Here is a 26,886-nt window from a genome sequence, read left to right as displayed (position 1 = left end):
CAGGGAGAAACGGAAAGGTCAACAACCAGACGATTACTCCGCCAAGAGGCCAGCATGTAGAGGACGCAAAAGAAAAAGCAACGTGGACGACACTCGGAGATCAATAAGGAGAAGATTGACATCCATGAAACCTCTAACTTGGGATCAATTTTGCCAAAAACGGATGACGGAGTTTCAAGCATCGAAAACTCAAAGATAAGTTAAAACCTTCTATAAATTTTTTTTTCTCTCTTTTGTTCCGAAATGTTATGCATAAGTACGAAGTTCTATGTTTTGACGAAAGTCAATATGTCTCGGTTGAGACTTAGTTTTGTTTTACTTTATTTAGCTAAGGCAAAAGTATTATTTTCTTTAAGTGTAAAAGCTAAAAACAAGCATTTTCTGTTGGTCGAAAGACTAATTCTGTTATGTTAAAGCCAAAATTTGGCCGGAGATAAAAATAACTTCGTATTCTTGTATTAATAAGAATTTTACTTTCAGTGCCGCCAGCTTGGCGAAGAATGAGTAAAGTAAAAATTTATTTTCTCTTATTCATTTTATGGTAAATTGTAAAAAGCATATGTATTAAAAATTTGTAAATGTACGTAAATCCTTGAAGGTTATGTAAAAGTAGAATTTAGTCTAGAAGCATAAAATTGTAGATGCTAAAAGTGAATGCTTAAAAGCAATGAAGTCAAAATTTAAGTATTAAACTGTAAAGTCATGCTTTAGAGCGAAAGCCTGCATGTTTAAAGATGAATGAGGGGGAAGTTAGAATGAATGTGTTTTGTAGGGTTCTCCACCTACATTTGAATTTTTAAGAATATTAAGTAGCTCATTGAGTTGTAGAATGTCGAGTAAGGTGTGTCTATTTGGTCGTTGAATTCTAACAAATCATGGTGGTTAGGGGAAGTGTTGTAAGACTAAAACAAGAATATTCCCGTTTGACACCACACACGGTGGAGAGCCAGGGTAAAGTTAAATTAATGCTTAAAAAATTGAATGAATGTGAAGTAAGCAATAACTAAGAAAAACGAATCGTTTAAAAACAAAAATTTATTGTGTCAAGAAAGTGTAAATTATAATGTATTTAGAAAGATACTGATACTTATTCCTTCCAGATGCTGGAAGGAAAAGACCAAGATTGATTGATGAAGTCCAGGAAAAGTTGCTGTAAGAATAGAAAGTTATAAGTATCCACAGAAATTTAGTATACAATTTGTTACATAAGATTTTTTTTTTTTTTTTTTTTTTTTTTTTTTTTTTTTTTGTGTGTGTGTGTGTGTGTGTAAACGAGGTTCTCGCCAGTTAGTTCAGAATTAGATAAACTTACAACAGGTCGTTTGTAGGACCTGCTTCCAAGTTTTCCAAATTCTGGCAGCGGCAAATGTAGGGTTTATATTTATTTTAACTAACATTTATTTTAAGTTTAAACTATCTTTCCTGTCAAGCCTTACTTTCCCCTGGAACTGCCAATGCCAGAAAATGTAAATTTGAGTAGAACGCGCAAGGATTCAAATTATCAGCGGAAGTATTATGATTTAAATAGAAGGAAACGAGTTCGGAGTGATATTCTTACTTAGCGAGCGCGGAGGTAGTTAGCGAGAATTGAAGAACCCCGCGTTGCGGCCTATGTGCTTGGCGGGAAGTAGTGGTAATCGTTCCAGTGAGCTTCAAGTCTGCTGAATTAGCAGCAGTATTGTAAAACGCGGTGAGTTAGTTATTTTAGAGAGCCTCGTAGTTAGAATCTTGTCTTTACTTTCTTTTCAGGTTATTATTTTTATTTGACTGCCAAGTTGGCACCGTCTGTAAGCGTCAAGAGGACGCAATTGTAATTTATTACGTTGAATAAAAAGGGACTTAAACCCTTTACAAGACTCTATCTTTTATACAAATTTTCACAGTCACCTCTTGGTTGCGTGCAAGTTGGAGGCGCGCAACGTTATAACCTATCTTTTGTCAAGATTTAAAAACAGAAAAGAATGATGCTTTTTATTTTGTAGACTTTTTAAGAGATTTAATGAAATCGTTTTGCAGCTTCAAGGAGGCAATAAAACTCTTATCAGTTGCACAAATATTGTTACGAAATGTCCTGTTGCGGTAAAATAGCTTCCCCTCGTAGCGGGTTTAGAGTTGCCAGAAAATATCAAGGAAAGGCAAGGTTGCCCTATTTGGCCGGAAATCGCCTATTTGGCGACCAAATCAGTGATATGCCATAGACGGATAGAGAACCTTCTGGAACGAATTCTTACCGGTTAGGCCTAGAATGTTCTCGAACGCAAGCCAAAATCTATGTAAACCCTATGTAAAACGCGGAGTCAAATAATAGTCAGTGAGTCAGTCAGTCAGTATCTAGTCAATCGAGTTGATCGTTAGTCTAGTCTCGAGTTGATCATCGGCTGTATGACGAGTTGGTGCATCGAGAGTGTGCATCGTTGAAGCTATCGAGTGTATCGTCTAGAGCTTCGCGAGCTGTAGCGTGGAGAGTCTTGAGAGTATATAGAGTTCCGAGAACGACTGAACTGAGTCGGGAGCTGTACTTTTGGTGCTTTGCCGTGAAGCTGTACTTCAGCATTGTAGCCTGATAGCCTGAAAGCTGTGCTGCTGATTGTTTTAGTGTATTTGCCGTTTCGATGACTGTAAACCTGTTTTTGGAGCTGTCCTGAGTAATACTAGCTAATAAATTGTGTTTTGATACTTCATCAAGTGCTGATCTCGTTATTTACACCAAATACATGAACCCGTACTTACGAAAGACGTAACAATATGTTGTTATTATTTATCGATATACTTGATCTTTTTATCATAATTTAATGAAGAGAAATTTTTATCAGTTTCCGAAGTGTTATATATATGAAAGATGATGCAACTCCAAAGGAACTCAAATCGAATATGGAAAACCATGTTAAGATATTTTGATCCGGAGTGTTGTGTGACTGAATGAAAAACATATTGCCAAGAAAAGGCTATTAGAAATCAAATATGTGCAAGAGAGTAAAAGTTTGGTAGTGGTGGATACGAGAACCGTTGGCTAAATGAAAAAATGCTCACGTTTTATTTAAATATGTGGAAAAGTATATCTAATTTTTCCGGAAGTGGAGATCTTTCTTCAATTTAAGCAGTTTTTTGCTATTATTTAATAAATTTTCTACCCATTATGAAAACAAGCAAAGTATAAATAAATAGATACACGTAACTACACATTTTTTACTAAACCTTAACTTCAAAAATTCTTTTTCAGCTGTTTTAAATTAAGTTACATTGAAACCGCTGGGAAGTTAGGAAATTTTATACTACCTACAAAGTAGGCAGTGGGTATAAAAAGGTTAATTGCCCTTGATCAACTCTATTAGTCTTTGTGAATTTTGACAGTACTTAATATTCATTCAGTTATGCATATTTTACGTCAAAATCCCAATAACATTGAAATAAAGGAAATAAACTCTTTATTTTCCTAACGCTGGTTTGTCAACTGTTACCACATTATAAACACATTAAGACCACTTATCGCATGCCCCTCGCCTTCTCCTTGCAAGTGATTTCTGGCGTATATGGTTAACGTCCAGCTAATTTGGAAGACCCATAATTCATAGTAGATTTCCGAGGCACAACATATATTTCATTTGCCCTGCTCCGAAATGTCTAATAGTGGAGCGCGATTTAAAATGTGGTGACGCTAACTCATTACCACTGGACATATTCAGGTTTCTTTTTTGTTGTCTCCCCCACTGAAGCGAATGCGTACGTCCCGTAGTGAGCTCCAGTTTTAAACCTTTCTTAGCCTTTTAAACCTTTCTCCAGTTAGCGAACCTTTCTTATATCAGCGAAAAGGCATTACCGAGCGCTTGAATTTGATGCTGGTTTCATGTTATTTGGTCCAATAGATACAACTCAAACGACAGAGAGGCTCCCGACCTAGCTTCAATGGCCATACGGAATTGAGTGCCAACTCCGCGCATCTTAACAATCTACCATGTGGCGACCCCACAGAGCAAGGGCAGACAAGGCAGTACCCGTACGGTCCCTGCCGAGCCTGACTCTGTCCCGAGAGCCCTCAGGCCTTCTGTGAAGTCTGTTAGTATAGCCCCGTGGTTGAGACTGCCTAGGTACACTAACCAGTACTTCCCAGGCATTCGACTTAGTCAACCCTCGGGGGGAGTCCAATAGATACATGCGACATGCGACGGAGGACGTGGGCACCACCCTTCTACCAATACGGTTAATCGGTATAGCGCCACGTCCACCTTCATCTATATAATCATACGTATTCATTGTGCTAATATACTAATGCATAAACATACATACAAATTTGGTACTTAATACAGTGGCGTTAAAGCTAATTAATGTTAGACACTGGAAATACATTGCCATGTTACAAGGTGTATGCAAAAGCATGATACGGTAACATATATACATACCGTGTGAACATACCGTGTGTCGGGTTTTGGTTTTCCGGGGTTTTATTTAGATTTGTTATTTTTGAAACGTTTAATTTAATTGAGTTTTGATGGGATTCGGCTGGATCGCTGGATGTCCTCGTTTGTTGTTGGAATCGCCTTCTACCCTTTTTTAACATTAAGGCCGGCTTTGCCGGCTAGGTGGGTTTGGGTTTTTGGTTCTCTTTCACCGTGTGAACTCATATGTTGAGTACACTATGATCCTTTGAAGCATTATCATTAGATACAAAAGACATGTACATACTGAAATATTAGGTGTGCAATGTTATGCTGGAATTAGTACAGTGAATTAAAAGTTAGACCCTAGATTAGTACTGTGTGGTACAGTGTCTTGCTACTGAATTATTTGTACTGTTTCCTAAGTACATTAACCAATGTACAAAGATATTAAAACACGTGTATTAGGTACACAGTAATTAGTGGATACCCAAACGTTAGGTAAGTGCTACTTTAACATACAATAACAATAGGTACTTAATACAATGCTGAACAGATAATTGGTGCAATTAATTTTAGAGTGGGGCTCTAGAGTGGGGGGTCCAATAGATACAGAGTAATGCTCTTTTAAAGATTATACTCCATTGTCTAAATAATCACTACTGATAACAGAGCAAGGAAGTGCCAACCTCGGCTGCATCTGTTCATCCAGCCGCAATCGACATACCATTGGATAGATGTGAAATTTGAAAGGAATGTTATTGAAGAAGGCGGAACGAGTATGGCAGAAGAAAAAATTTATTTTCAAAAGTTAGCAACAGATGGCGCTGTAAGCGGCAGAATCACGACGAGAAACGAGAAATGTTTCGTAAAACAACGGCTAAGGTGGAAGTTACACATTAAAACGCATTGACAAATTAGAATTGTTGAATAATTTTATTTGCATGACTGTACATATCACATCGGAAGGGACAAATCGGTTGGTTTCAAGAGTTTTACGGCGGCATACCGCATAAGAACCATTCATCAAAGAAGTTCGGAACTGTCGCAAAACATGTTCAATATGGTGTCCACCGTTGTGTGCAACAAGTTGAAAGCGACAAACAGCATGTTCCACAACGGATCGCAGTGTCTCCGGGGTGATGTTCAGAATGTTTTGCGAAATGCGTGCCTTTAATTCCGCTAAATTTGCAATTGGAGCATGGAACACAACATTTTTCAGATATCCCCACAGCCAGAAATCACACGGAGTAAGATCAGGCGATCGGGACGGCCAGGCTGTAGGGAAATGACGGCTGATAATTCGAGCATTTCCGAAATGGCGCATCAGCAGCTGCTTCACGGGATATGCAATGTGCGGAGGAGCGCCATCTTGCATAAAAATGATTTCATTCACACATCCACGCTGTTGCAGAGCTGGAATCACGTGGTTGCGCAAAAGAGACGCATACCTCTGACCAGTGACGATTGCGGTAACAGGACCGGAAGCACCCGCCTGCTCGAAAAAATATGGTTGTAGGATGACTAATGCCGTAAAGCCACACCATACCGTGACCTTTTCAGGATGAAGTGGTACGGGGTGCGTTGCCAGTGGATTTTCTGTTGCCCATATTCGACAATTCTGGGTATTCACGTATCCTGTCATATGGAAATGGGCTTATGGTCATATGGTCATATGGAAAGTGGATAATGAATGGCCGTGGAAAATTTCCAACGTCTCCCTAGCTGTCAGGTCAGAAGGAAGCAACTCCTGCACATGGCCAATTTTGTACGGATAGCATTGCAGGATGTTTCGTACCTGTCGTTTCGAATTTTTGCATCATTTTCTTTAGACCTACGACACTCATTGGACCAACGCCTTCTTTTATACCCTTCAGTGTACTGAATTTTTGCAGAGCTACTCTTGCACAATCATCATTCTTGTAATACAGCTTTACCAGCAGAGCGCGGTCCTGCAGTGAAACACCCATGGCGAATGCCTGAGTCACGAAATGAGGAACAGCCTGGTACCTGGCGGCTTTATAACACTGAAATTTAACTAATATTTTAATTTACGTCTTCTTCCGCTTGCAGCGCCATCTGTTGCTAACTTTTGAAACTAAATTTTTTCTTCTGCCATACGCTTTCCGCCTTCTTCAATAACATTCCTTTCAAATTTGACGTCATTTTCATGAGTGGTTCTTTTTTTATAGCGTTTTGAAACTTAAACTTTAATTATAATCACCCTGTATATATTAAGTTTATTAATTATGATGATTCTCACATTTCCTGTTTTTTTTTTTTTTTTTTTTTTTCAGTAATATTATATAGTGCGTAGAATATTAGCTGAGTATTGTGTTTTTCGGATATTTTAATCTTAATTTTCTGCTTTTTTTAATCATTTTAATTCTGAAATACTATGCTTTCTGAATAATAATATCATTATAATTCTAAATTATTGTGCTTTTTAGAAATTGTAATTTTTAATATTTTTTGCGTTGTATATTCATTATGATTATCCAGTTTTGTGCACGTCGGTTAATATAACTTTAAACTTCTGCATTATATTTGCATTATTATTTTCATTTACTATGCTTTATATGTTAATATAATTTTAATTTCCTGCAATGTATAAACACATCCATTCCCTTATCCTTACCTCTAACTCCATACCATTCTCACATCAATTCCATTACCCTTTCCTTTTCCTCAACTCCCACTAACACAACTAATTAATTAGTTAATTAAGGTCATTATTTTTTTCATTTCTCCTGCCACCTTGTATGTAGATTTCCAACTCCTCAGTGGTAATTCCCATTCAGCAGGTGCTTAAGTTATAATGTATTTATACTCAGTAAGTTATATACTTCTTACCAGTCTACTGTAGTGCCAACATTAGCAGTTTGTTTGGTACTTTTGTTTTCTTTGATTCTTGTTGGTGTTTAGCTGAATTTACCTGTTTAAAGTGTTGCTTTGATTTTAATCTTCACAGCATTCACTTATCATTCTATTTTTTTTAAATTACATTATAGTTCTAGATTCATAATTATGAAACTAGCATGGTAAATCTGTTATCCAATTAGCATGGCTTTTCTGCGACTCTGTGCTAGTAATTTTCTTTGTGTTAAATACCAAGAGGTCTTTTTATTTTAGTACTTTATTTACTTTTGTTTGTTTATTGTATTATATTGTATGTCAGTATCCAATTGTTTTGCAACTGTATAATTATGCCACACACTACATCGCATATACTCATACCTAGTGACGACACTGAAGGCACTCACCTCCCCGCCCAAAACACCTCCAACATTATGTCGTAAGCAGCATTCCATTCATCAAACTCGCACATGTCAGTGCCTACATCTGCCTCTGACATCTACTCTCGCTGCATGGGATCGCAAACTCACGTTGCAGCTGCAGATGCGTAATTCCCAATGCTATCCGGAAACAGCTAATCTCTCTATTATCAGCGCTCTATAACCAATCCAGCAGCAAAGCAAATGAAACTCCAGCAATCGTCACATCCTGCGAACAACAGCCCTGCACCGCTCATGCACCAGCAGCAGCAAACAACTCACAATGCTGCTCAAATCATTCACAGTCTGAAATTCCAAAGGAATGCCACCAATTGCGATAACTACGAAGCAACCGATTGTACCGATAAAGTAAGGTGGACTTGCAGTACATTGCACCTCACAGGATGACGTATCTAAGCTAGACAACCTCCTGAAACAGACGGAAAAAGCAACTGATTTAATTCATACCAAGGTAGCCCCAAAGCTATGAATTCCTAAGTGCACCATCCACCGACAGCCGCCAAATACAACTGCTGAAACAGTAAGCACCGCAGATGCAAAAGCTACGAACAGCAACATCTCCAATTCCAAGCCTCTGTTTAAACTCTTACTCGCCACACTCTCTCTAAGCTATTACTACGCTCAGCCATATTTCAGGCCCTTGATATCTTCGCCAGCTTATTTGGTATTTCGGGGCCAACTACTTAGAAATTCTTGATAGCTTCGACTATATCTTTTAGTTAAGTTTTACTTGTTATTACTTTGAGTTCAAGTCCGAGTGGAGGCTTTGATGTACACTCTGAGAAGGAGCCATCTGTTAAATTCTTATTTTAAGAAATAAAGTGTACCTGTTCACGAGGTTCCAAAACATTTAGCTGTTAGACAAAAGTTTGGAATCCCAAAGTATTATTAACCAACAAAGCTGAAAATCTAGAAACTAAATATTCAACTAGTGGGTAACAGACACTGCCTAAATTTAATTCAATTTTGGGCAATAAAATAACAGTTTTATGAGTTTTAAGTAGAACATATAATCTGGCACAGTTCTTAGCAGATGAGATAAGCGTTTTTTTTTTAAAGGGTCGGGATAATTTGTGAAGTTTTAATCACAGTTTTTATTTTTGAGGGGTCCAAAGGTGAAGAAACTCCAGAGATCAGATTATATGGACCTTCATTTAAAGGTTTAATGGCAGTTTCTGTTCAGTTTTTTTTTTTCCGGGCTTTTGAGGTGCTGTTTGTCTTGATTCTCACTTATTTGTTAGTATTACTTTTGTGTTTGCATCACTTTTGTGCATGCAATGAAGTGGTGTTGTCATTAAATATCATCGCCATAATATAGTTAACATAAAAAATACATGCCAATATTTTCTCGGGTATTCTAAAGGTATGCTGTTTTCAAACATTTTGTGGTTTTGCTGTTGAATTTTATGTGGCTTAAGTGCGAAAAAAATTATGTTTAATAATAAAGTTAAAAAGACAAAAACAAATTAGCTGTGTTATAAAGAAAAGCTGTGCAGCAGTGAGTCGTCCAAGAACAGACTGGTAAACTGGTAAAATGTGGGCACAGAACAGAACATAAAAGACCTTAACACACCACTTTAGTACGACGTTACGATTTGAATCGTTTCAGATATTTCTTTTTCTCCTATTGCAACATGTGATCTTGAATTTCTTTACCGAAAACAAAACTCTTTTCAGAACGACCTTCTGATTATGATAGTGCTAATCCGGTGGGTTATTTTCTAGAAAGTGAGGATATTAACAAGTTGAAATCTTAAGGACTTGCAGCTGATTGGCCGAGCAGCACGGGCGCATATCTTTTTGCATTTACTCTATCATCATCCCCTGAACTTTTCAGTATTCTCTGTATTTTCTGTATATATTTTATTTTATTGCTACTAATTACTGTACAGTGATTATTTATTTTGCATATCTAAATTGTGTATTGCATCTCCATAATTCATCTGAAGTAATTGGCTATTCCACACAAGTCAACCGATTCGATGCTGCTTATCACGTGACTACAGAAGCTCCTCCCCCCCCAGCGTCTGCTCGACGGATATCATCTAAGTAGTATCAGCACAGGAACAAGGAGTTTCTTTTTCTCTTTCTTCATAACAAATTTCCACCTCCACGAGAGAACCTTCCCCAGGCCCCTATACGGGACTACATCAGGAACTGGCAAGAGCAGGATAAGTTTTCTCTGCTGATAGCCAGTATAGCCACAAAGTTCCAAAATTTCAAAGTAATAACCGGCCGAAAGAGCCCATCAAATCTCTGAGACAATAGATCATGTTTGGAACGCTCTTGAAAAGGTCAATGCAGCTCGCCTTTTTCTCTCAGAATCTTCCAGGACATTAAAACAGCATTGCTGAAAGATTGGCCCAGACCACCAGGGGGACTCATAAACTGCCTCATTTCCGCTATGAAGTTTCGCTGTGAGAGTTGTGTGACTGTTAGATGCTATCATATCGTATATTAACCTTCTTTTTTGTCGATCTAGCGAGCTCTGTTTCATACCTTTCTGCCCCAAAGAGCCATACTCACCGATTGTACTTCCTGTACCATGACTGGTGCCATTGTGATACTAAGCGATTTTACTCCAGTTTTTGCTTAACAATTCTGGTTTCGTAACTTCACCTTGATAATGTGATCTTTGATCCGACAATGATATAGGTGGGAAACACATTACAGGTCATGGCATAAAAGGAGAAACCAATATATTTAAATATGATAAAACCCTTTCAGACCCATTGCGCAGACTTATCTTAAAACAACTATAAATTTGTTTTGTTCTCTGGCTGAAATCAAAATTATACTTTTACGGTAACTATGTTATTCATGTATGAATCCTGCATTAATAAATAAATGGTTTATGCTGTAGTGTATCATTTAATTTTCTAACCAGTAACCTCTCCTATCAAAACTTATTTCATTTCCTTGCCAGAATACTAAATTTTAGCACGCGCGATTTTCAAATAAGGTAGAAGAAGGATGTACTTAAACGAAGGTTTCGGAGGGTGAAATCAGAACGTGTTCTGCCTGCTGGAAAGTCGCGTTACTTACTTTGATTCTCTAGCAATTAGAATTCTGCAGCGTTGAGTTACTCTAGTCATTAGGTTTGTGTACATCGACTTCGAGTCAGAGCCAGCTTGCGCGATATTTAAACTGTTAAGCCGTCAGGCTATACTTAAGTTCATCAATTTTAAGTTAGTCGTTACCTTTTGATTTAAGCCTTTTGATAAGTCATTACCTTTTGATTTAAGCCTTTTGATAAGTCATTAGCTTTTGATGTAAGCGTTTTAATTACCATTTGATAAATCATCACCTTTTGATTTAAAAGGTTGGCTTTTGTAAGCACGAGTAGGTGCCGACTGTTGAACTTTATATGAGTTTCCTATACACCCTTCTCCTGATTTTTTTAGTAAGTTAAAAGACTTGACGATAATTCGCCAAACAGTCTTCAGTGTCGCTTACATTTTAGGATAGCTAAGACTACACCACTTTACAATGTATAAAAAATAAACATTTCTTTTATAAATTTTAGACTGCTCAGATTGTTTCCACAGTGAGTTTTTTTTTTTTTTTTTTTTTTTTTTTTTTTTTTTTTTTTTCCAATTTTATTTTATTTATTCATTTAATTATTTATTTTTTAGTAAAAGGGATTCTAGTCCCCAAATATTGACCGATAATGGTATTCCCTGAATGGTGGCTAAATTTATCTATCATTTTGCCATCCTAGAGAACATTGCCCATGATCCATGTTTCATCCAAGATATGAATTTCATCCCATATGCATGACAGTTAGTTATCTCAGAAATTCTATATATTCATTCTCAGAAGTTCTATACATTACTTTCCGACGTTATTCCATTCCATTCTCAGAAGTTCTATACATTACTGTCCGACGTTATTCCATTCCATTCTCAGAAGTTCTATACATTACTGTCCGATGTAGCTATTCTCAGAAGTTCTATACATTACTGTCCGATGTTACTAATAACAATAAAAAAAGTAAAAAAATAAAATAAAATAAAATCTGAAAGGTTTCAGATTTTAAATTACGTCCAGAGAACCGTTTTTTTAACATTTTGTGTGTTACCTTTATTTATTAAATATCATGATCTTCGCACTTAAACCATAAAATTCAGTTCAAGAGCAATATCGCAAAATAATTTTAAATTGAGCCTATCTTTTGAATTTCCGATACTCAGTCTCACGCGCTGGAAATAAATTTTTTTTTTTTTTTTTTTTTTTTTTTTTTTACAACGTTGCCAGTGCTCGTTTTGAAATCCTTGAGTTTGTTAATCAAAAAGTCGTTAGAAAATATGAAATCGATAATAAAGCAAATTTCAAATTTTTAAATTTGGTCTTCCTAATGCCCTGGAGGATTACGTGATTCAAATTTTGATGGCTCCAGATACCGTTATGTTATCACTATGTGAGAAACATACATACATTTATGCAGATTTTTCATTATTTAATTTAGTCAAATATAATGCAAGACGATTTGGTGGCAACGGTTTGAAAAGTGATACAGCCCTTTAAGTGTTTCAATGCAAAATGAAAACAATGGTCCCTCAGGGATCCCTTTGGACTAATAAACACTAAACATCGTATAATTAGCCTGCACTCGAATGATAGAAAATTTCCCTTCGAAAGATCCCAAACGAAATTCACGTTCTGTAAAAACAATCACCCTGATATACTTTGTAGTTATAAAGGCAACATTATCACTTCTGAATTTATTTCATCCTTATTGACCTTCTTAATTCGCTTAGCGACTTATTTCCTGAAAGAGTCACGCTGTAGAGTTTCTGTTAATTTCTAGTTATGCGTAGTCAGGAACTATACACGGATAAACTCATATCGGAATTTTTCTTATCCCATATCGCTGCCGCTCAGTCACGCCCCTTCTGACTCGGATCCTATTGGCTCGCCACCCACCTCCTGCGATTGCGGGAGAAAAGGCAGAACTACTGACCCAAGAGAAGCATTTTAGCAGAGAGTTCTATCCATTGACATCCATGAGTGTTTTGACTGAAAATTTCTGAGAAGCCAAGGGGAGAGCTGAAGACTTTTGCAGCCGAAGAGAAAAAGATAAGGGAGAAAATGATGCCACACGGAAAACTAAGGTGAGTTCATTACCCTCACATTTTCTTAAGCGGACACAGAAGCTCCTATCTCCATAATAAATTCAAGAAATTCATGCATATTTTTCTCTCAGAAACTGTAAGGTTTTAGAGTATGAAGCTTAATTTTTAGTAAATAGGATGATATATTTTTACTACTATTTTAATCCTTAACCTTTTTCAGTAATAGCATGTTTTTTCCCCCCGTATAATTTACACTAACCTTTCAGCTTGCGTTTTTCATCACATTAGTTTTCTAAAAATAAATTTTTTTTAGAAATTATTAAAGTTATTAAATCTTTACTCTCTAATACTCAGTATTATAAAAATTTTAAATGATTAGGTTTGATGGCTAGTGAAAAATAGAAACATGTACCTCGAAAGATCAGTCTTAAGAAAAAAAAAAAATATTTATGGATTATGTCAGCACTTTTACGGGAAAAATGAATATAATAATTTAACTAGATAGTAGAGGATATCTAGTTCTTCATTATCGTATGCGTCTTTGACTGTTTTTTTCGGAAATTTTAGTACTTCGCGTTTTTATAATGCGAAATACTATCCATTCAAGCGCTCCTGCTCTACTGACCATTCAAGCTCTAATGACTATTCAAGCTCTCCGTCGTCTCCGCGCCGTCTTTTCGACTTGTTTTTTTAATTTTCATAAAGTGGAAGCGTGGATTGATTGCTCTTGTAGTTTAAGTATCAGATTTTGTTACAGTACCCTTCATTTGCAGGAAAAGTTTTATGCAAATCTCGCGAGAGCCCTCCGATGGAAAAGTTCTCAGTTCTATACCTTCAATAATTAAGTCATTTTTTTCTTAATTAAGTGTCTCCCACATGGATTTGATTTAGGAGAGAATAATGTCAAATTTTTTCCTACTGTCTGGCATCGTTAATTTGAACAGCTTGTTTAAAATATGAGATTTTAGGTTCTGTATTTTTAAATTTCTGTATTATTAATTCTTTAATTTATGAGTCTGTCGTAACTGTTTATTTTAAAACTGCGTAGGTATTAAAATGGATACGAAGATTAGACTGCAATTTTTAATGATTTTTATTTATTTTTAATGATTTTTTTTTAATTTCGAAATTTTTTTGAAATTTTCAGAATGCAGTTTTTATTAGCTCAAAGGAGCGTTAGATCCAAAGTGCTATTAGTCTCAAAACGGCATTTTGCGTCGATTCACTTTCTGCGTTGGTTCACTTTTCAAATTGTTGCCACCAAATTTGATCGACACATATTTAAAGAAGCTAAATAATGAAGAATCTGCGCGAATGTATATATGTTTCTCGCGTTGTGAAAAAAACATTACCTAGAGCGATCGAATTTTGAATAATGTAGTCTTCCAACCGAATGTGGGCACTTGGAAGCCCGAATTTTGAATTTCGAATTTGTTTTATTATTTTATTTCAGATTTTGTAAAACTTTAATTGCGAAGAACATGATATTTAATAAATAACGGTAGCACATAAAACGTTAATAAAAAGGTCCTTTTTGGGTGTAATATAAAATCTTTTTTTTTTTTTTTTTTTTTTTTTTTTTTTTCCTTTCTCTCTCTTTTGTTTTAATTTATTTAACGCTTAGAAGATATGTTTGTTATTCTCAGTAGGAAACTTTTACGTCCTGTCAAAATAAAAAGCTTTGCTGTATAGGGTATGGAAGCCTCGTGCACAAGTGATACAATAAAATAAATCCACAGCTTCAATTTGAATAATTAAATCGTTTTTTTTTTTTTTTTTTTTTTTTTTTTTTTTTTTTTTTTTTTAAATAAGTGAAAATGTCTCGACCTGGCAATAATTTATGCTGAAATAAAATTGTTGTAACATGCTTACCATTTGCGTAGTAGGTAATAACAGTTCATTTTAAATGTACGATTTAATGTTCTAAATTTTAAATCCAGGGAGAGGGGGTTATTTCTTAAATTGATTGGCTAATTATAGCGATTAAGCTTAATATTTTTTTAAGAATTACAGTGATAAAAGTATATGAAGAGTTTTTACAAATTTTGTAAATTTTATGTTTTTAAAATTTGTAAATATTATTAAGTTTTTTAATATATTAATCTTTAATGTGAAATTTTAAGAGTTTAACTAATTAATTTATTTAATCTATCATGATAAGTAAATGGATAGTTTCATCTCACAGCATGTTATCACTTTCAGTATTCCGAAGTATATTCTTGTAGCAATACTACTTCGTTTTACAAAATATCCCTTACTTGCCCGTAATTTAAATAAAGAGCTTATAAAACTTTAATACACTTATCATAAATTATACATTACATTTAATTGCAAAATGATAAAGTAGTCAAAGCATATATTAATGTCATTTTAGTGAATTCGCAAATAATATAATGTTATTCAGAATAATTTTAAACAAGTAAAACGATCATAGTAAATCTAACTCTTGATAGATCGTTCGAATATATGTAATAATAAAAGATACTCAAGAGAGGTAATAATAATAACTTTGTCAAGCATGTGCACGTCGAAATCTAAATTCTGAATTTTATATTTTTTTTTACATTTTGTGCATTTAAGAAGCTTTTAATGCGAAATTCAGAAATTTCAAAGCTTTTAGTTGACACTCTGCAAAGCGTAAGATGTTTATGTTTCAAATTTAATCAGAAAATTCAGCGGTATAAAATAAATGTGTTGCCACTTAGCGAAACACAATATATGAATTTTTTTTAATTTAATCGCATTGTGAAAAACGGCGACACCTAAAATTACCAAACTTTGAACTCGCATAATCTTCCAACCGAACATATGCACCTTGAAGCCAGAATTTTGAATTTCTAATTTGTTGTCCGTTTATTTCGTAATCTATGCGAATTTAAGGAAGTTTCTATCAAAAACTCAACGATATAACAGCGTTGTGTTACTACATTCCATAGCGTAAAATATTTATGCTGAAAATTTAATCAGAAAACTCAAGGATATATAAGAAATATGTTGCCACTTAACAAAACGCGATATATTTCTTTTTCGAATTCAGTCAATAAATCCAGCCGTTGAAAATGAATGTAATGCAATTTTCTTCCGGAATATACTTTTTATATTCCTATTTATTCATACATTCATGAAATAGAGAATTCAGATATATATTTAATATCCATATATTCATGAAATCACTTCTGCAAAGACCCGATCCAGCCTGCGTGTTATGCGCAAGGTGGCGAGACTTAGGTACATAACAGCAGAAAAAGACAATTACTTATCATAGATAACGTTATTCAGTCTAGTATCAATACTGATAGCATTTGCCCATTCAGAGAAGCTTTTATAAAATGCATTTGGAATACCCTAAATATGTATGCACACTTGAAATACATAAAAAACTCTTTCTAGGGGACCGCTATCGGTCATCTGAACTTTTCGGAACATCCAACTCTCTTTAGTCAATAAACCCATGCTTGCTAATTCCCTCGCTAAAGTATTTAACCAAAGTGTAATGGAACTAAGTGAGAAGCGTAGCAGGTGGCGCCCCGAAAATTCCCGAGCATGTGACCCCTCCACCCGCCCCATGACTCAGCGACAAGTGGGCAGCTTTCCCCAAGGTACGGGAGTGGAGGGAGATGACTCAGGGTGTCATCCGATGCTGTGGGAATCTGAGGGATTTGGCTGCTCTGCGCTGCATCAAAGGAAATTTTTGAAAAATGAAATCGCTTACAACGGCGTAAACGTAAAACAATATTCATTTTTTTAATTTTTCAGCTAAACATTCTGTTATCGTATAATTGGAATTTTTACTAATTACTCCTCTGTTTTATATCCATGTTTGCCTCTAGCTGTTTCGTGCAAGAATTAATTATATACACTGTGCATTTTATTGGTTCAATTAAGGTATTTCACATTTTATACTCGTTCTTAATTTTTTTTTGGAAAACTTGCAGCTCCCGCCACCTAAAATTATTTTCATAGAAAAGAAAAATATATATAATAATTTTAGTGAATCCAGGTGATGTAATTTCACAGATCCAGCTAGCAATTAATAATTATAAAAAAAAACATCTGCGTTTATTACTTTTAAATCTATTAGTTTAATAAATGACAGAAATCTGAAAGAAAACTCAGACACTGACGCTTTGCTGAATGGCAACACACTGCGCGGGGAAAATAAAAATATTTTATTTCGGGGAGGGGCAACCCATTTCCTTTAAATCGCTGAATTTGTTGATTAAATTCGAAAGATAATATATTGTGTTTTGTAATACACTTCTTTTAAATCCCTGACTTTTCTGATTAAATTTGAGAAAGATAATTAATATAAGCTTAAATCTTAGCTAATATTAAGCGAAAAGCTTAGATAATATTAAGCTTTTTCGAATGGTAATAAATTGCTTTCAATCTCTGAGTTTTTGATCAAACGTTTATTGATTTACACAAGACACTAAATAAATAAAGAACAAATTCAAAATTCTGGCTTCGAGGTGCACATGTTTGGCGATTCTCTAGGTGCAGCTGTTTTTACTTCCTTGTACGAAGTAAAAAGGAAGTATTGTAATCGCGAAAAGTTTCAGGCAGCATATTTCAACGAAAATACCCATTTTGACCGATATCGAATGCAATTTAACGATGTTTTTGCATGACATCTGTACGTAAGGGCAGAATAAAGAACTCATTTTCTCGGAAAAAAAATTTTAATCAGCTTTAAAATGTATTCTGAAGAGAATTTTTCGTGGTGTCTGTGCGTACACACACGTACGTATGTATCTCGCATAACTCTAAAACGAGTATCCTCAGAATATTGAAATTTTGTATATAGGACTGCTATAACATGTAGATGTGCACGTCGTATTTTGGTTGCAATCGACCGCCCCAAACGTTTATAAATATATTTATGTATATATCCACTCTGTTACCAGGCTCAGTGATCTCAGATTCTTTACTTTTATATGTTTGCAAATTGTGCATTTTTTGCTTTAAAAATGATTGAATTATGCTGTTCTTATAAATCTAGAAGCAATATTTGTAGAATTATCAACAATTTAAAAGTTGTTTAAGTGCGATTAAGCCTAATTTTTAAATAACATGGCGGACATGTTTGTTTACATTTGAAACAGCAGAATAGTAGATTTGTTGCCAATCTAGAGAGACTAAGCTTCGCAACAACAAAAATAACGCCTTCATTTATGATTGCGAATTAAATCATGCTTAATCCTTTCTGGAATTTTTCCGAGAAAATAAGTGTTTAAGATTTTCTTCGTAATTTCTAATATAGATATTTTGAGTTTTTATGTATTTTTGCCTTGTCGAGAAGTGAGAACTGAATTAATTGAATGAGAAATACTGAATCGTCTGTGAAAAACTGTTTCTTTTTTGTTTAGTTTGCTTAATTTATTTTATACTCGTACTTTCTTTAGAATATTCTAGTTCTAGATTTATTATAATATTTGAATAGACTATGTGGCTACGATTAGATAATTCATCGAATGATATAAACTTTGTGCATTCTGAGTTAAAATATGAACGAAATATAACTCTGTTAAGTGAACCTAGCGCCAGAGTGTCGCTATGGTAAGCAAATAGAGTGAATTTTAAAGAGTGCATTTATTCTCTTGTGGTTTATGCGCTATCGACAAAGTAGATTTAATTCATTCCAATAAGTTTAAATGAAGAAATGAAAAAGCAAGAAAAAATGCGTATAATTTAATATTCCGTACAAGGAAGTCATGTGGTGTACATATCAGAGTTTAGTTAGTGAGAGGAATAGACATAGATACAGATTTTTCATTATTTAAGAATGAAGATATAAACATGCAAAAATAATGTTTATCGTAAGGGATATAAGAAACGTTGTAATACTCTAGTTAAAATAGAGCTTTTTGTAAGCTAGAATATTGAAGAACTGTATAGCAATTATTCGCTGAGTTCTTGTAACGTAGGTAACAAGCCCAAAATAGGGTTAAAATACCTTTCATTACAACTCAAAATAAATTAAAAAGAAGGCTTTTTTTTCTTTTTTTTTTTTTTTTTTTTTTTTCTTGGCATACAAGAAGCCTCCACTTAGGCTTGAACTCAGAATAGAAAATATAAAACTTTTCTAATGCTAAATAAAATTAACCAACCGAAGCACCCACACAGAATCAACTCGCGGAGTTGGCCCTTATTAAGGCTCACCAGCGTATACTAGCAGGCACGTATTAGGTACGGCCGTAGAATGGCAAGCTTAAACTAATTCTTACAACGTGGTCGAAAGGCAGAACACGCTGTCCTACTGAGATAACGCAGATTTCAGCTTAAATATCCGTTCCTAACTTATTTGTATAAATCGTAATCCTGAAAACTCATCCTGGCAGGAAGCGTAGGCATGAAACTAGAAGGTAAAGGAAAGGCCTTTTTCCAAAATAGAAATAACTGTTAAAAATTTAAAGTAAAGCCCGACAACGTATGAGATGAAAGTAATTTTTCTCACTTTTTGTAATAGGCGATATAATGACTGACGCGAACTTCATTAAATAGCATGTTTACTCATATAAAATTTTGCCTCCCTCTGATAATTTTTTCCATAGTATTTTCAGCATATTATATAGAAACTTCTGACTTGTTATAACATTGTCAAATATATGCTTAAATGAGGAAGTAGTATTTTGCGTAAGTAATAAGAACATTGTTAAAATTTAATTACGTATTTTAAACGACTTAACAATAAGAACATTGTTAACTCGTTTAAAATACGTAATTAATCAAATTAGCGTGTGTCTTCTTGTGTTCTTTTTAATGCGCTTTCTTTATCATTTAAGCCGTCTCTTCAGAAATAGTATATATGGCGTAATTTTTCTTTCCGGTTTTCAAGAGGTAAAGTTTGTAGGAAAATGAAGGGATATACTCGAATAAACAGCGTAATCACAGAAAATTTTATCCGCGGAAAAATTCGCGGTAATTTAAAAAGATTAGCAATTCTGAACAGATAAAAACTAGACTAATACAACAATGCAATAAATGAACTGAAGTAATCAGCACAGAATGTCTTCTAGATTAAAAGTTATTTTATTTGTTTAGTTTCAATTAAAAGCATCATAAAAATATTATTTTGTACTTTTGCATATAGCTAAACATTAAGCTCTATATTTCTAAAATTAATGCATTTGATGTTGTGTTACTCCCGCCCGCTGTGTTATAAGGCCCGTTGTGTTACCAGTTGTGTTATAAAATATTTCTCCCGCCTTCTTCGCATGCCTTCGTGGTGTGGTGATCTGTTGCTTTCAGAAAATACCTAATATCTCTGCACAAGCAACATAAAAATATGTAAATCAAAATTCTAACATTAATTCTCCTTTTTAATTGGGTATTGTCTCTCTCTCTATCCTAAAAATAGTAACACCCTATAATAAATCACTTTGAACTGTGTCATTTCAAAATTAATCGATATCATGCGATTTTTGCACAATACCCATAACGCACATATGCATAAGACTTTATTCAATATTTTTTTAAATTATTATTAGACGTTATGCATAATAATTTTAAGTTATAGTCAGTCAAATTAAAGCTAAACTAAAACTAAATCATTCTGCACTGGGGTTTCATTTAAGATCACTGCCGCTGCTTTTGTTACCGCAATATATAAAAAATGCAAAAATTCTTCTAGAAGAGGAGCACTTGTTTTATAAAGAATAAAAGCTATGTTTTATCGACTCTGATGAATGCTACTATCTGCATGGATCCAAATCAAATCGTACACACACAATTACAAACATACAGGGATACTGAACAAACGAAAATAAGCAAGGTATATCATCCTTTAAACCCGCAGTTGTAGAGACTTTTTAAAATTCTGAGAAGGTGAGTATTCCTTTATCATCCGCGGAACTTGATAAATAAACTGTGCCCTCTCTGTTATTCGGACCAAGTACCTTCCACTTGCTACCTGGACGTCCTAACCACTGACACCGCAACAGCATACTTGAGAGAATGTGATGATTCTATACACATTCTTCCCCACTTCAAGGACAACAGTGAAGAGGTACGTGATCCAGTCGACAAATCCCAGTAGTGACCAAATATCGACCACCACATTTTAGTTTGGGAGCTACAGTAGAAACTAAGTTTTTTGAAGCAGGAAACATGAAAAAAATCAATTGTACTCTCGCTGGAATTCGAATTATGAGTCTTTCAAAGCTCGGTTCACATACACCATGACAACATGCTTGGTGGAATACGACAAGTGCTTGTACACTAAGCTATAGCAGTTGAAAATTAGTTCAAAATTATAACTATATTGAAGTCCTTTCATAAAAGGTCGTTACCTCTAGATGTACTCTTTCTTGAAGAATAATATTTCCATAGAGAAAATTTGCAGAGCTGTGAAAACGAATTCAGGAAATCAGAAATCCTGTCTTAAAACAAACTAGCAAATTTTTTATTTACGAAGTTTTTATAAAACCTTTTACAGCGCACTCTGTTTAGCATGGGAAGATGCATGAATAGTCCGTAACATGCACGCAACGGATAAATAATGAGATAAATAAAATATCATAAATAAGCAAATGTCTTGTTTGCTGTTGAAGTACTTCACCCTCGCCAAAGAAACTGGCGAGAAATTTCCATTTATAAGCTAATTTATTAAAATATTCTATTTGAATAAGCAACAAAACTTGCATGTATGTAAAATAGAAATCATATCATTGATGCATCATAATTCAAATTACACCATTGATGCAGCATTCTGAAAGGCTATAAAATGAATTCGCAAAATGGGATGATATTTTAGTTTTACTTCTTCATTCACCATGAAAAATCGCAAAATGCAAGAATAATTTATATTGTGTAAGAGTTTTACAAGGGAATGAGCGCCACTGCAGCTGCTTTTAGGCTGTAGAATAGTAAATATATTAAAACGTTTCTCTTTAAACTATATGACAGTGCAAACTATTTTTCCTATTTATTATAACCTATTTATTAAACCTTGCTTCCTTTGGGAATGTGGAATAACGGGTTGAAAGCAGTGGGAATGAGAAAGAATGTGACACTGGAAGATGTTTTAGGCTATGTTGTTTAGGGTTTAAGGTACAACAACAAAAAATAATGACCTATGTGAGCTGTCAAAATCATTAGACAAAGATATTAAGTAATACTAGAAACCATTCATATCTTCTCATATTTGTATACGATTTTGTTGTTTATGATAAGGAAAGAAGTTGTTATGTTTCTAATTTTGTATGGAAAATATTAGAGGAAAATATTTTCGAATGATATTCTTTTGCACAAACGAAACCACGCTCTTGGAAGACAAAATCTTCAACAAGCAAGATGATCATTATGGGTTTATTTAGAAACGTAATGCTAAATGATCCGGAAACATTCGATTCATTGGCAGCAAATGCCATTATAAGGTATTTTCTCTCTCCTTTAAGCATTCCTTCGTGGTGTAATGGCTAGCACATTCGACGAGTATTCGATATGGTCCAGGTTCGAGTCTCAGCAAGGGTATTGCTCATTTTTTATGTACTCCTGGTTTAAAATAACTTAATGGCTTCTACAGTGGCGTCAGAACTAAAAGGTGGTGGATAATGATTCTTCACTACCAGAATTTGACGATTGGGTCCCCTAATCCCCAGTCGCCCTTTAAAAGGGGTATTTTCTCCCTCCTTTCTGCATGCCTTCGTGGTTTAACGGTTAGCATACTCGGCTAGTATTCGAGAGGTCCAGGTTCGTGTCCCGGCGAGGGCATTGCTCATTTTTCCTGTACTCTTGTTTTAAAATAGCCTAATGCCTCTACAGTGGCGCCCAAACTAAAAGGTGGTGGATGCTTCATCACCAGGATTTGGTGATTGGATCCCCTAATCCCCATTCGCCCTTTACACTCCTTTTTGCATGCCTTCGTGGTGTAACGTTCAGCACACTCGGCCCGTATTCGAGCTATCTAGTTTCGAGTCCCGGCGAGAGCATTGCTCATTTTTCATATCAAAAATGTCCAATGACTCTACAGCATCATGAGGCAATGGGGAAAGGAGATTTTGCAGTACTGCGCTTATTTGAGGTAAATGCGTTTCACTGGAGTTCCAATTCGCAGTGTCGCTGATGGTGAACGGCATCTGCAATGAAAGTTACTAAGATCGTAGAACTCTCCCTGTGAGATAAAAGGAGTTCAGTATAATTATTCCTTTCCTTTTTCATTTTTTTCCCTTCCGGATACGAATAATAAGTAAATGCTTCCTCTTTCCCTGCTAAACAGAAAATGTTCTCAGACCTTATGTAACTGAATGCCTATCTTGCTTATTTTTCGAGATAAAATTTTACTTTCTTCAGCTCGGCAGTAGAAGCGGTACAAATTTCAAATTCTAAATTAGGGCTTTCAGATGCCCACATTCGGTGGAAGATTACGCTAATTAAAATTGGATGGCTCTAGCTACCGTTGCTTTATCACAATGCGTGAAACATGCATAAATTTTTTTCAAATTCTTTATTATTTAATTTCTTTCAGTATAACACAGGGCGATAATATTTGGTGGCAACAGTTTGAAAACTAAATCAACGCAAAATGCCAAAAAGAAATTAATAGTCCGTTTGGGCTAAAAAAAAACAGTAGTTTAATAATTCCAGACAGTTGCAGGTTTAGGTATTTTAAAGATAATTAGTGAATGCAATTCCGCTTTTTCCGATTCGAGTTTCGAAAATTCTCTTAGAATGTTTTTAACAGTATTAGTAGCTTCAGCTAAAAAAAAACTAGATGAAAATTAGTATAGCGAAACATTAACTAACCGCATAGCGAAAAGGAATTTTCTCGGACATGGTTTTTCTAGATATCAAATATAATTTAAATAAAGAGATTTTAGCAAAAAATATTATTTACGATTTTGTTTCCTTGAGAGAAAAAATGTTTTCGTGCACGCGAAGATAATTTTGGACATCATTTTGGAATATATACGATCCGAAGATGTAAAGTACTAATTTCACTATCTCTAAATCACTTCACTCTCGGCTAAATCTCTTTAGTTAGTTAAAGTGTACTCTGCATATATAATTTGTATTGCATAATGTATAGTATAAAATAACACTCATTACCCGTAATATAATTTTTTCTGTATCTCGCTAACCTTGTTCATGGATGGAACTGAATGAAAAATCGGTTTCCGAAGGATGTTAAACTCTCGCAGTATAACGCTCTGGATTCTTTCGTACAAAACTGATTAATGAATATCGATCAAAAGTTAAGTTAAAACATAAATAGTATGATATCAAAGAGTCATTTGTGTCAGATATTAAAAGACCAGCAATCAAAGTTTAGCCGGAACTGAGTGAAATTTTGAAAGTTGAATGAAAGCCGCAGATTGCAGCATTTGCTTATTTTAAAGGTCATTTCGGCGGATATATAGTTCCGTCTTATTTCATATCAGCCTACTCGGAATTAGAATTTCGTCATTTGGTGTAGCTTTTCTTCACATATCATTAAAGTTCCGCTTCCATTAATTCTCTCATCCTGTTAGCTCCCGGACTGGATTTTTTTTAATTCTCGATCAGGATACTGTTGGCAAATTAATTTAGCATTTTCTCTCCTTTAAATATAACCTCTTAAGATTACATGTAACTTCTTGAATAACTGCAGCAGTCACTGTCTGAGAGATAAACCGTAGTCCCGATAGGCTACGATCCTGCTGTGGTTCAATTCGGAGACGTGCTGGCAAAAGTCTTTTTTTTTTTTTTTTTTTTTTTTTTCTTGTAGCGCGACCTTTACACAAAAAACCAATACTCAAGTGCAGTTTTCAAATGAGAAACCCAGATAATCGAATAATCAAGTTTCTTTTGCTAATATGGTCGGAAGGATAGGTCTTAATGATCTAAATTAAATTAATGTCACTAGGGTTCATCATATAGTAAATATAAAATATAATTCACAAAAGAGAAACCTGAAGAGGTAAAGCAAAGGAGTACCGTGATAACCTATGCAAAAGTTCTCAAACAGGAAGATAAATAAAGTACGCTAACCTGGTAAAGTGCAAATTGCACAAAATGAAAGTGTGTATGAGAAACCCACTGCGCAGTCTTTCCATTCATACATAACTAGTAGCTACGCGGCCAGCCTGCGTCTGGCTTTTAAATTTACCGGGAAAATGCCTAAAGGGAACACCCTACTTTAATTTTAAAAACTGCGCAGGATTTTACTCTGCAGAACAACTTTATCAAAAAAAATTTTTTTAATGTATTACAAATATTAATTATCTTAATAAATAAATTAACCAACTTTTCGTTGTAAAATATTAAGAATTCAAATGTTATAAAGTAAGTTAAGAAGTTTTGTTTAGCAACGAATGAGAAATTGTTGCCAAAACCACATTTCTGAAAGAATGAAATTATCATCAAAAAGGAATAACCAATCAAAATTGTGCTTTGTGGATGACATAATTCAAAATATACAAACAGCTTTGCCATTAGCTAATAAAGAAAGAGGGGGGGATAAAGGAAATTGTTTTTGTTGTGCCTCGCCAGGCACATGCGCGTCCTCATTCTTTATTTAAAGTTTTTTTTTATTCTTCCTCGTGCTCCACTGAGGTGTGTAATTCAGCAAAATAAGCGCTATTCTCCATTACTCGCAAACTATTTATAATTACAATGTAATGATCCTCCTTTTAATCTATTAACTAAGTGTGGAGGCACCTAGTGAACTACTAAGCGAATAATCGCTCAAGTCCAGAAACAGAAACGTAAAACTCAAGAACAGTTAACTAACCTTTATTGCTCAAACTGAAGGTGTACAGACGGTCCCTTTCTCAGAACGTACAACAAAGCCTCCACTTGGTCTTAAAGTCAAAAATATAAGAAATAAAAAATTATCTAATAACTAACTAAAGAGATTTAGACGAAGCTAACACAATTTCTAACTTGTTGGTCCTAATATTAAATTAGCTAGCGAAGCTAATACGGCCGAGCATAGTAACAGCTTAAAGAAGTAGCTCATAGGCAAACACGTGTTATTCAGAGAATCTACATCTCTCTAGCGAAGTGAGTGGAACTTCAACTAAGTACTACTCCGTCTCATTTGCATTTAACTCCATTCTAAAAACCTCATTCTGTTGTTGTTGTTGTTGTTCAAGAAAATGTTGAAGCACTTAATGAAATACTACTCCATTAAGACATTAGGACTGATATTTTTGAATAATGTTATATATCTACATCCTTTGATCCTTGAATGTTTCTTCAATAAACAAACGTTCACTGAATCTACAGTTTCGGCATCAAGCATCAGTGTTTATTTTAAGGTTTAACAATTATATCATCTATAAATAAAATGGGAGATAGACCTATATTAATGTAGTAGATTCTCATGTAAATGCGGGAAATATCATTCTACAAATGTCTTAGATATAGTCTTCTTGCTGAAAAATATTCAGGTTTTTTTTATGAAATTTTAATCTTTTAAGATCTTAAAACTATGAAAATGACGCCTTCAGATATTTTTATTGCAGAATTACTTAACAAAAATTGTGAACAACTAAACACACAACTGTAAAACGAACGGAAAAAAAATTATAAATGAAATGTGGGCTTTACTAATTTAAAACTTGATGGGTAAAAGTTTGAAAGTTCTTTACTTCAAATACCTTAAATTAGTAAAACCCAGTTTTCAAAATTGTAGTTTGAGATTTACTAATTTAACTTGTCAGATCTACTTGCTTATCTTCTAAGTGACAACTGTGTGTGTAAAAAGTACATGTAGGAACTACACTGGGGAAGGGTTAAAAGTACTCTTTATTAAACTCTTTAAAATTCACAATGCATCGACATGACGCTAAGACACCGCGCCACACTCGGGCGGTAACTGAAATAGCAAGAACTAAACTAAAATTTCGAAAATATTGACAAGTAGTAAAAATGTTCTACAGGGCTCAGAAAACTCCTGTTACTTAAAACCGCGTCGAAAACTAGTGGCAGCAAAGTAAAAGCTGTTACGCCACGTAAACCAGCAATAAATGCAGAAATAGAAGCTCATGCTACAGAGCGGATGGTGATTGCCCGAAAACTCTCTCACTCCCCTTCTAAAACTCAATATTTAATTTTTTTTTCTCCTCAATGTTGAATTTGCCTTACTTCACGCGCGCTACCAAATTTAAACATTCTGGCATTGACAATGAGGGGAAGGAAGGCATATACGAAGAATGT

General features: G+C 34.6%; 1 protein-coding gene across 3 annotated transcripts in view; it reads left to right on the top strand.

The window, feature by feature from the left end:
* Positions 1–12,633: 12,633 nt before the first annotated feature.
* Positions 12,634–26,886, top strand: part of LOC118192400 (papilin-like) — a 198,655-nt gene continuing 184,402 nt past the window's right edge. For 2 of the 3 annotated variants that reach the window (XM_035363369.2, XM_035363363.2), the window contains exon 1: positions 12,635–12,783. In XM_035363369.2, coding sequence (XP_035219260.1) covers positions 12,761–12,783 — 23 coding nt within the window. In that variant the 5' untranslated portion in view covers positions 12,635–12,760. Of the gene's footprint in view, positions 12,784–26,886 lie in introns of all 3 variants that reach the window. The other variant, XM_035363384.2, reaches the window with a different exon arrangement.

The sequence above is a fragment of the Stegodyphus dumicola genome, chromosome 3 (genome assembly GCF_044657685.1).
Source record: "Stegodyphus dumicola isolate Sdum_Otavi_A_Nest chromosome 3, ASM4465768v1".
NCBI lineage: Eukaryota > Metazoa > Arthropoda > Arachnida > Araneae > Eresidae > Stegodyphus > Stegodyphus dumicola.
Note: the sequence above shows the minus strand (reverse complement) of the source record. Positions and strands in the feature narration are given on the sequence as shown.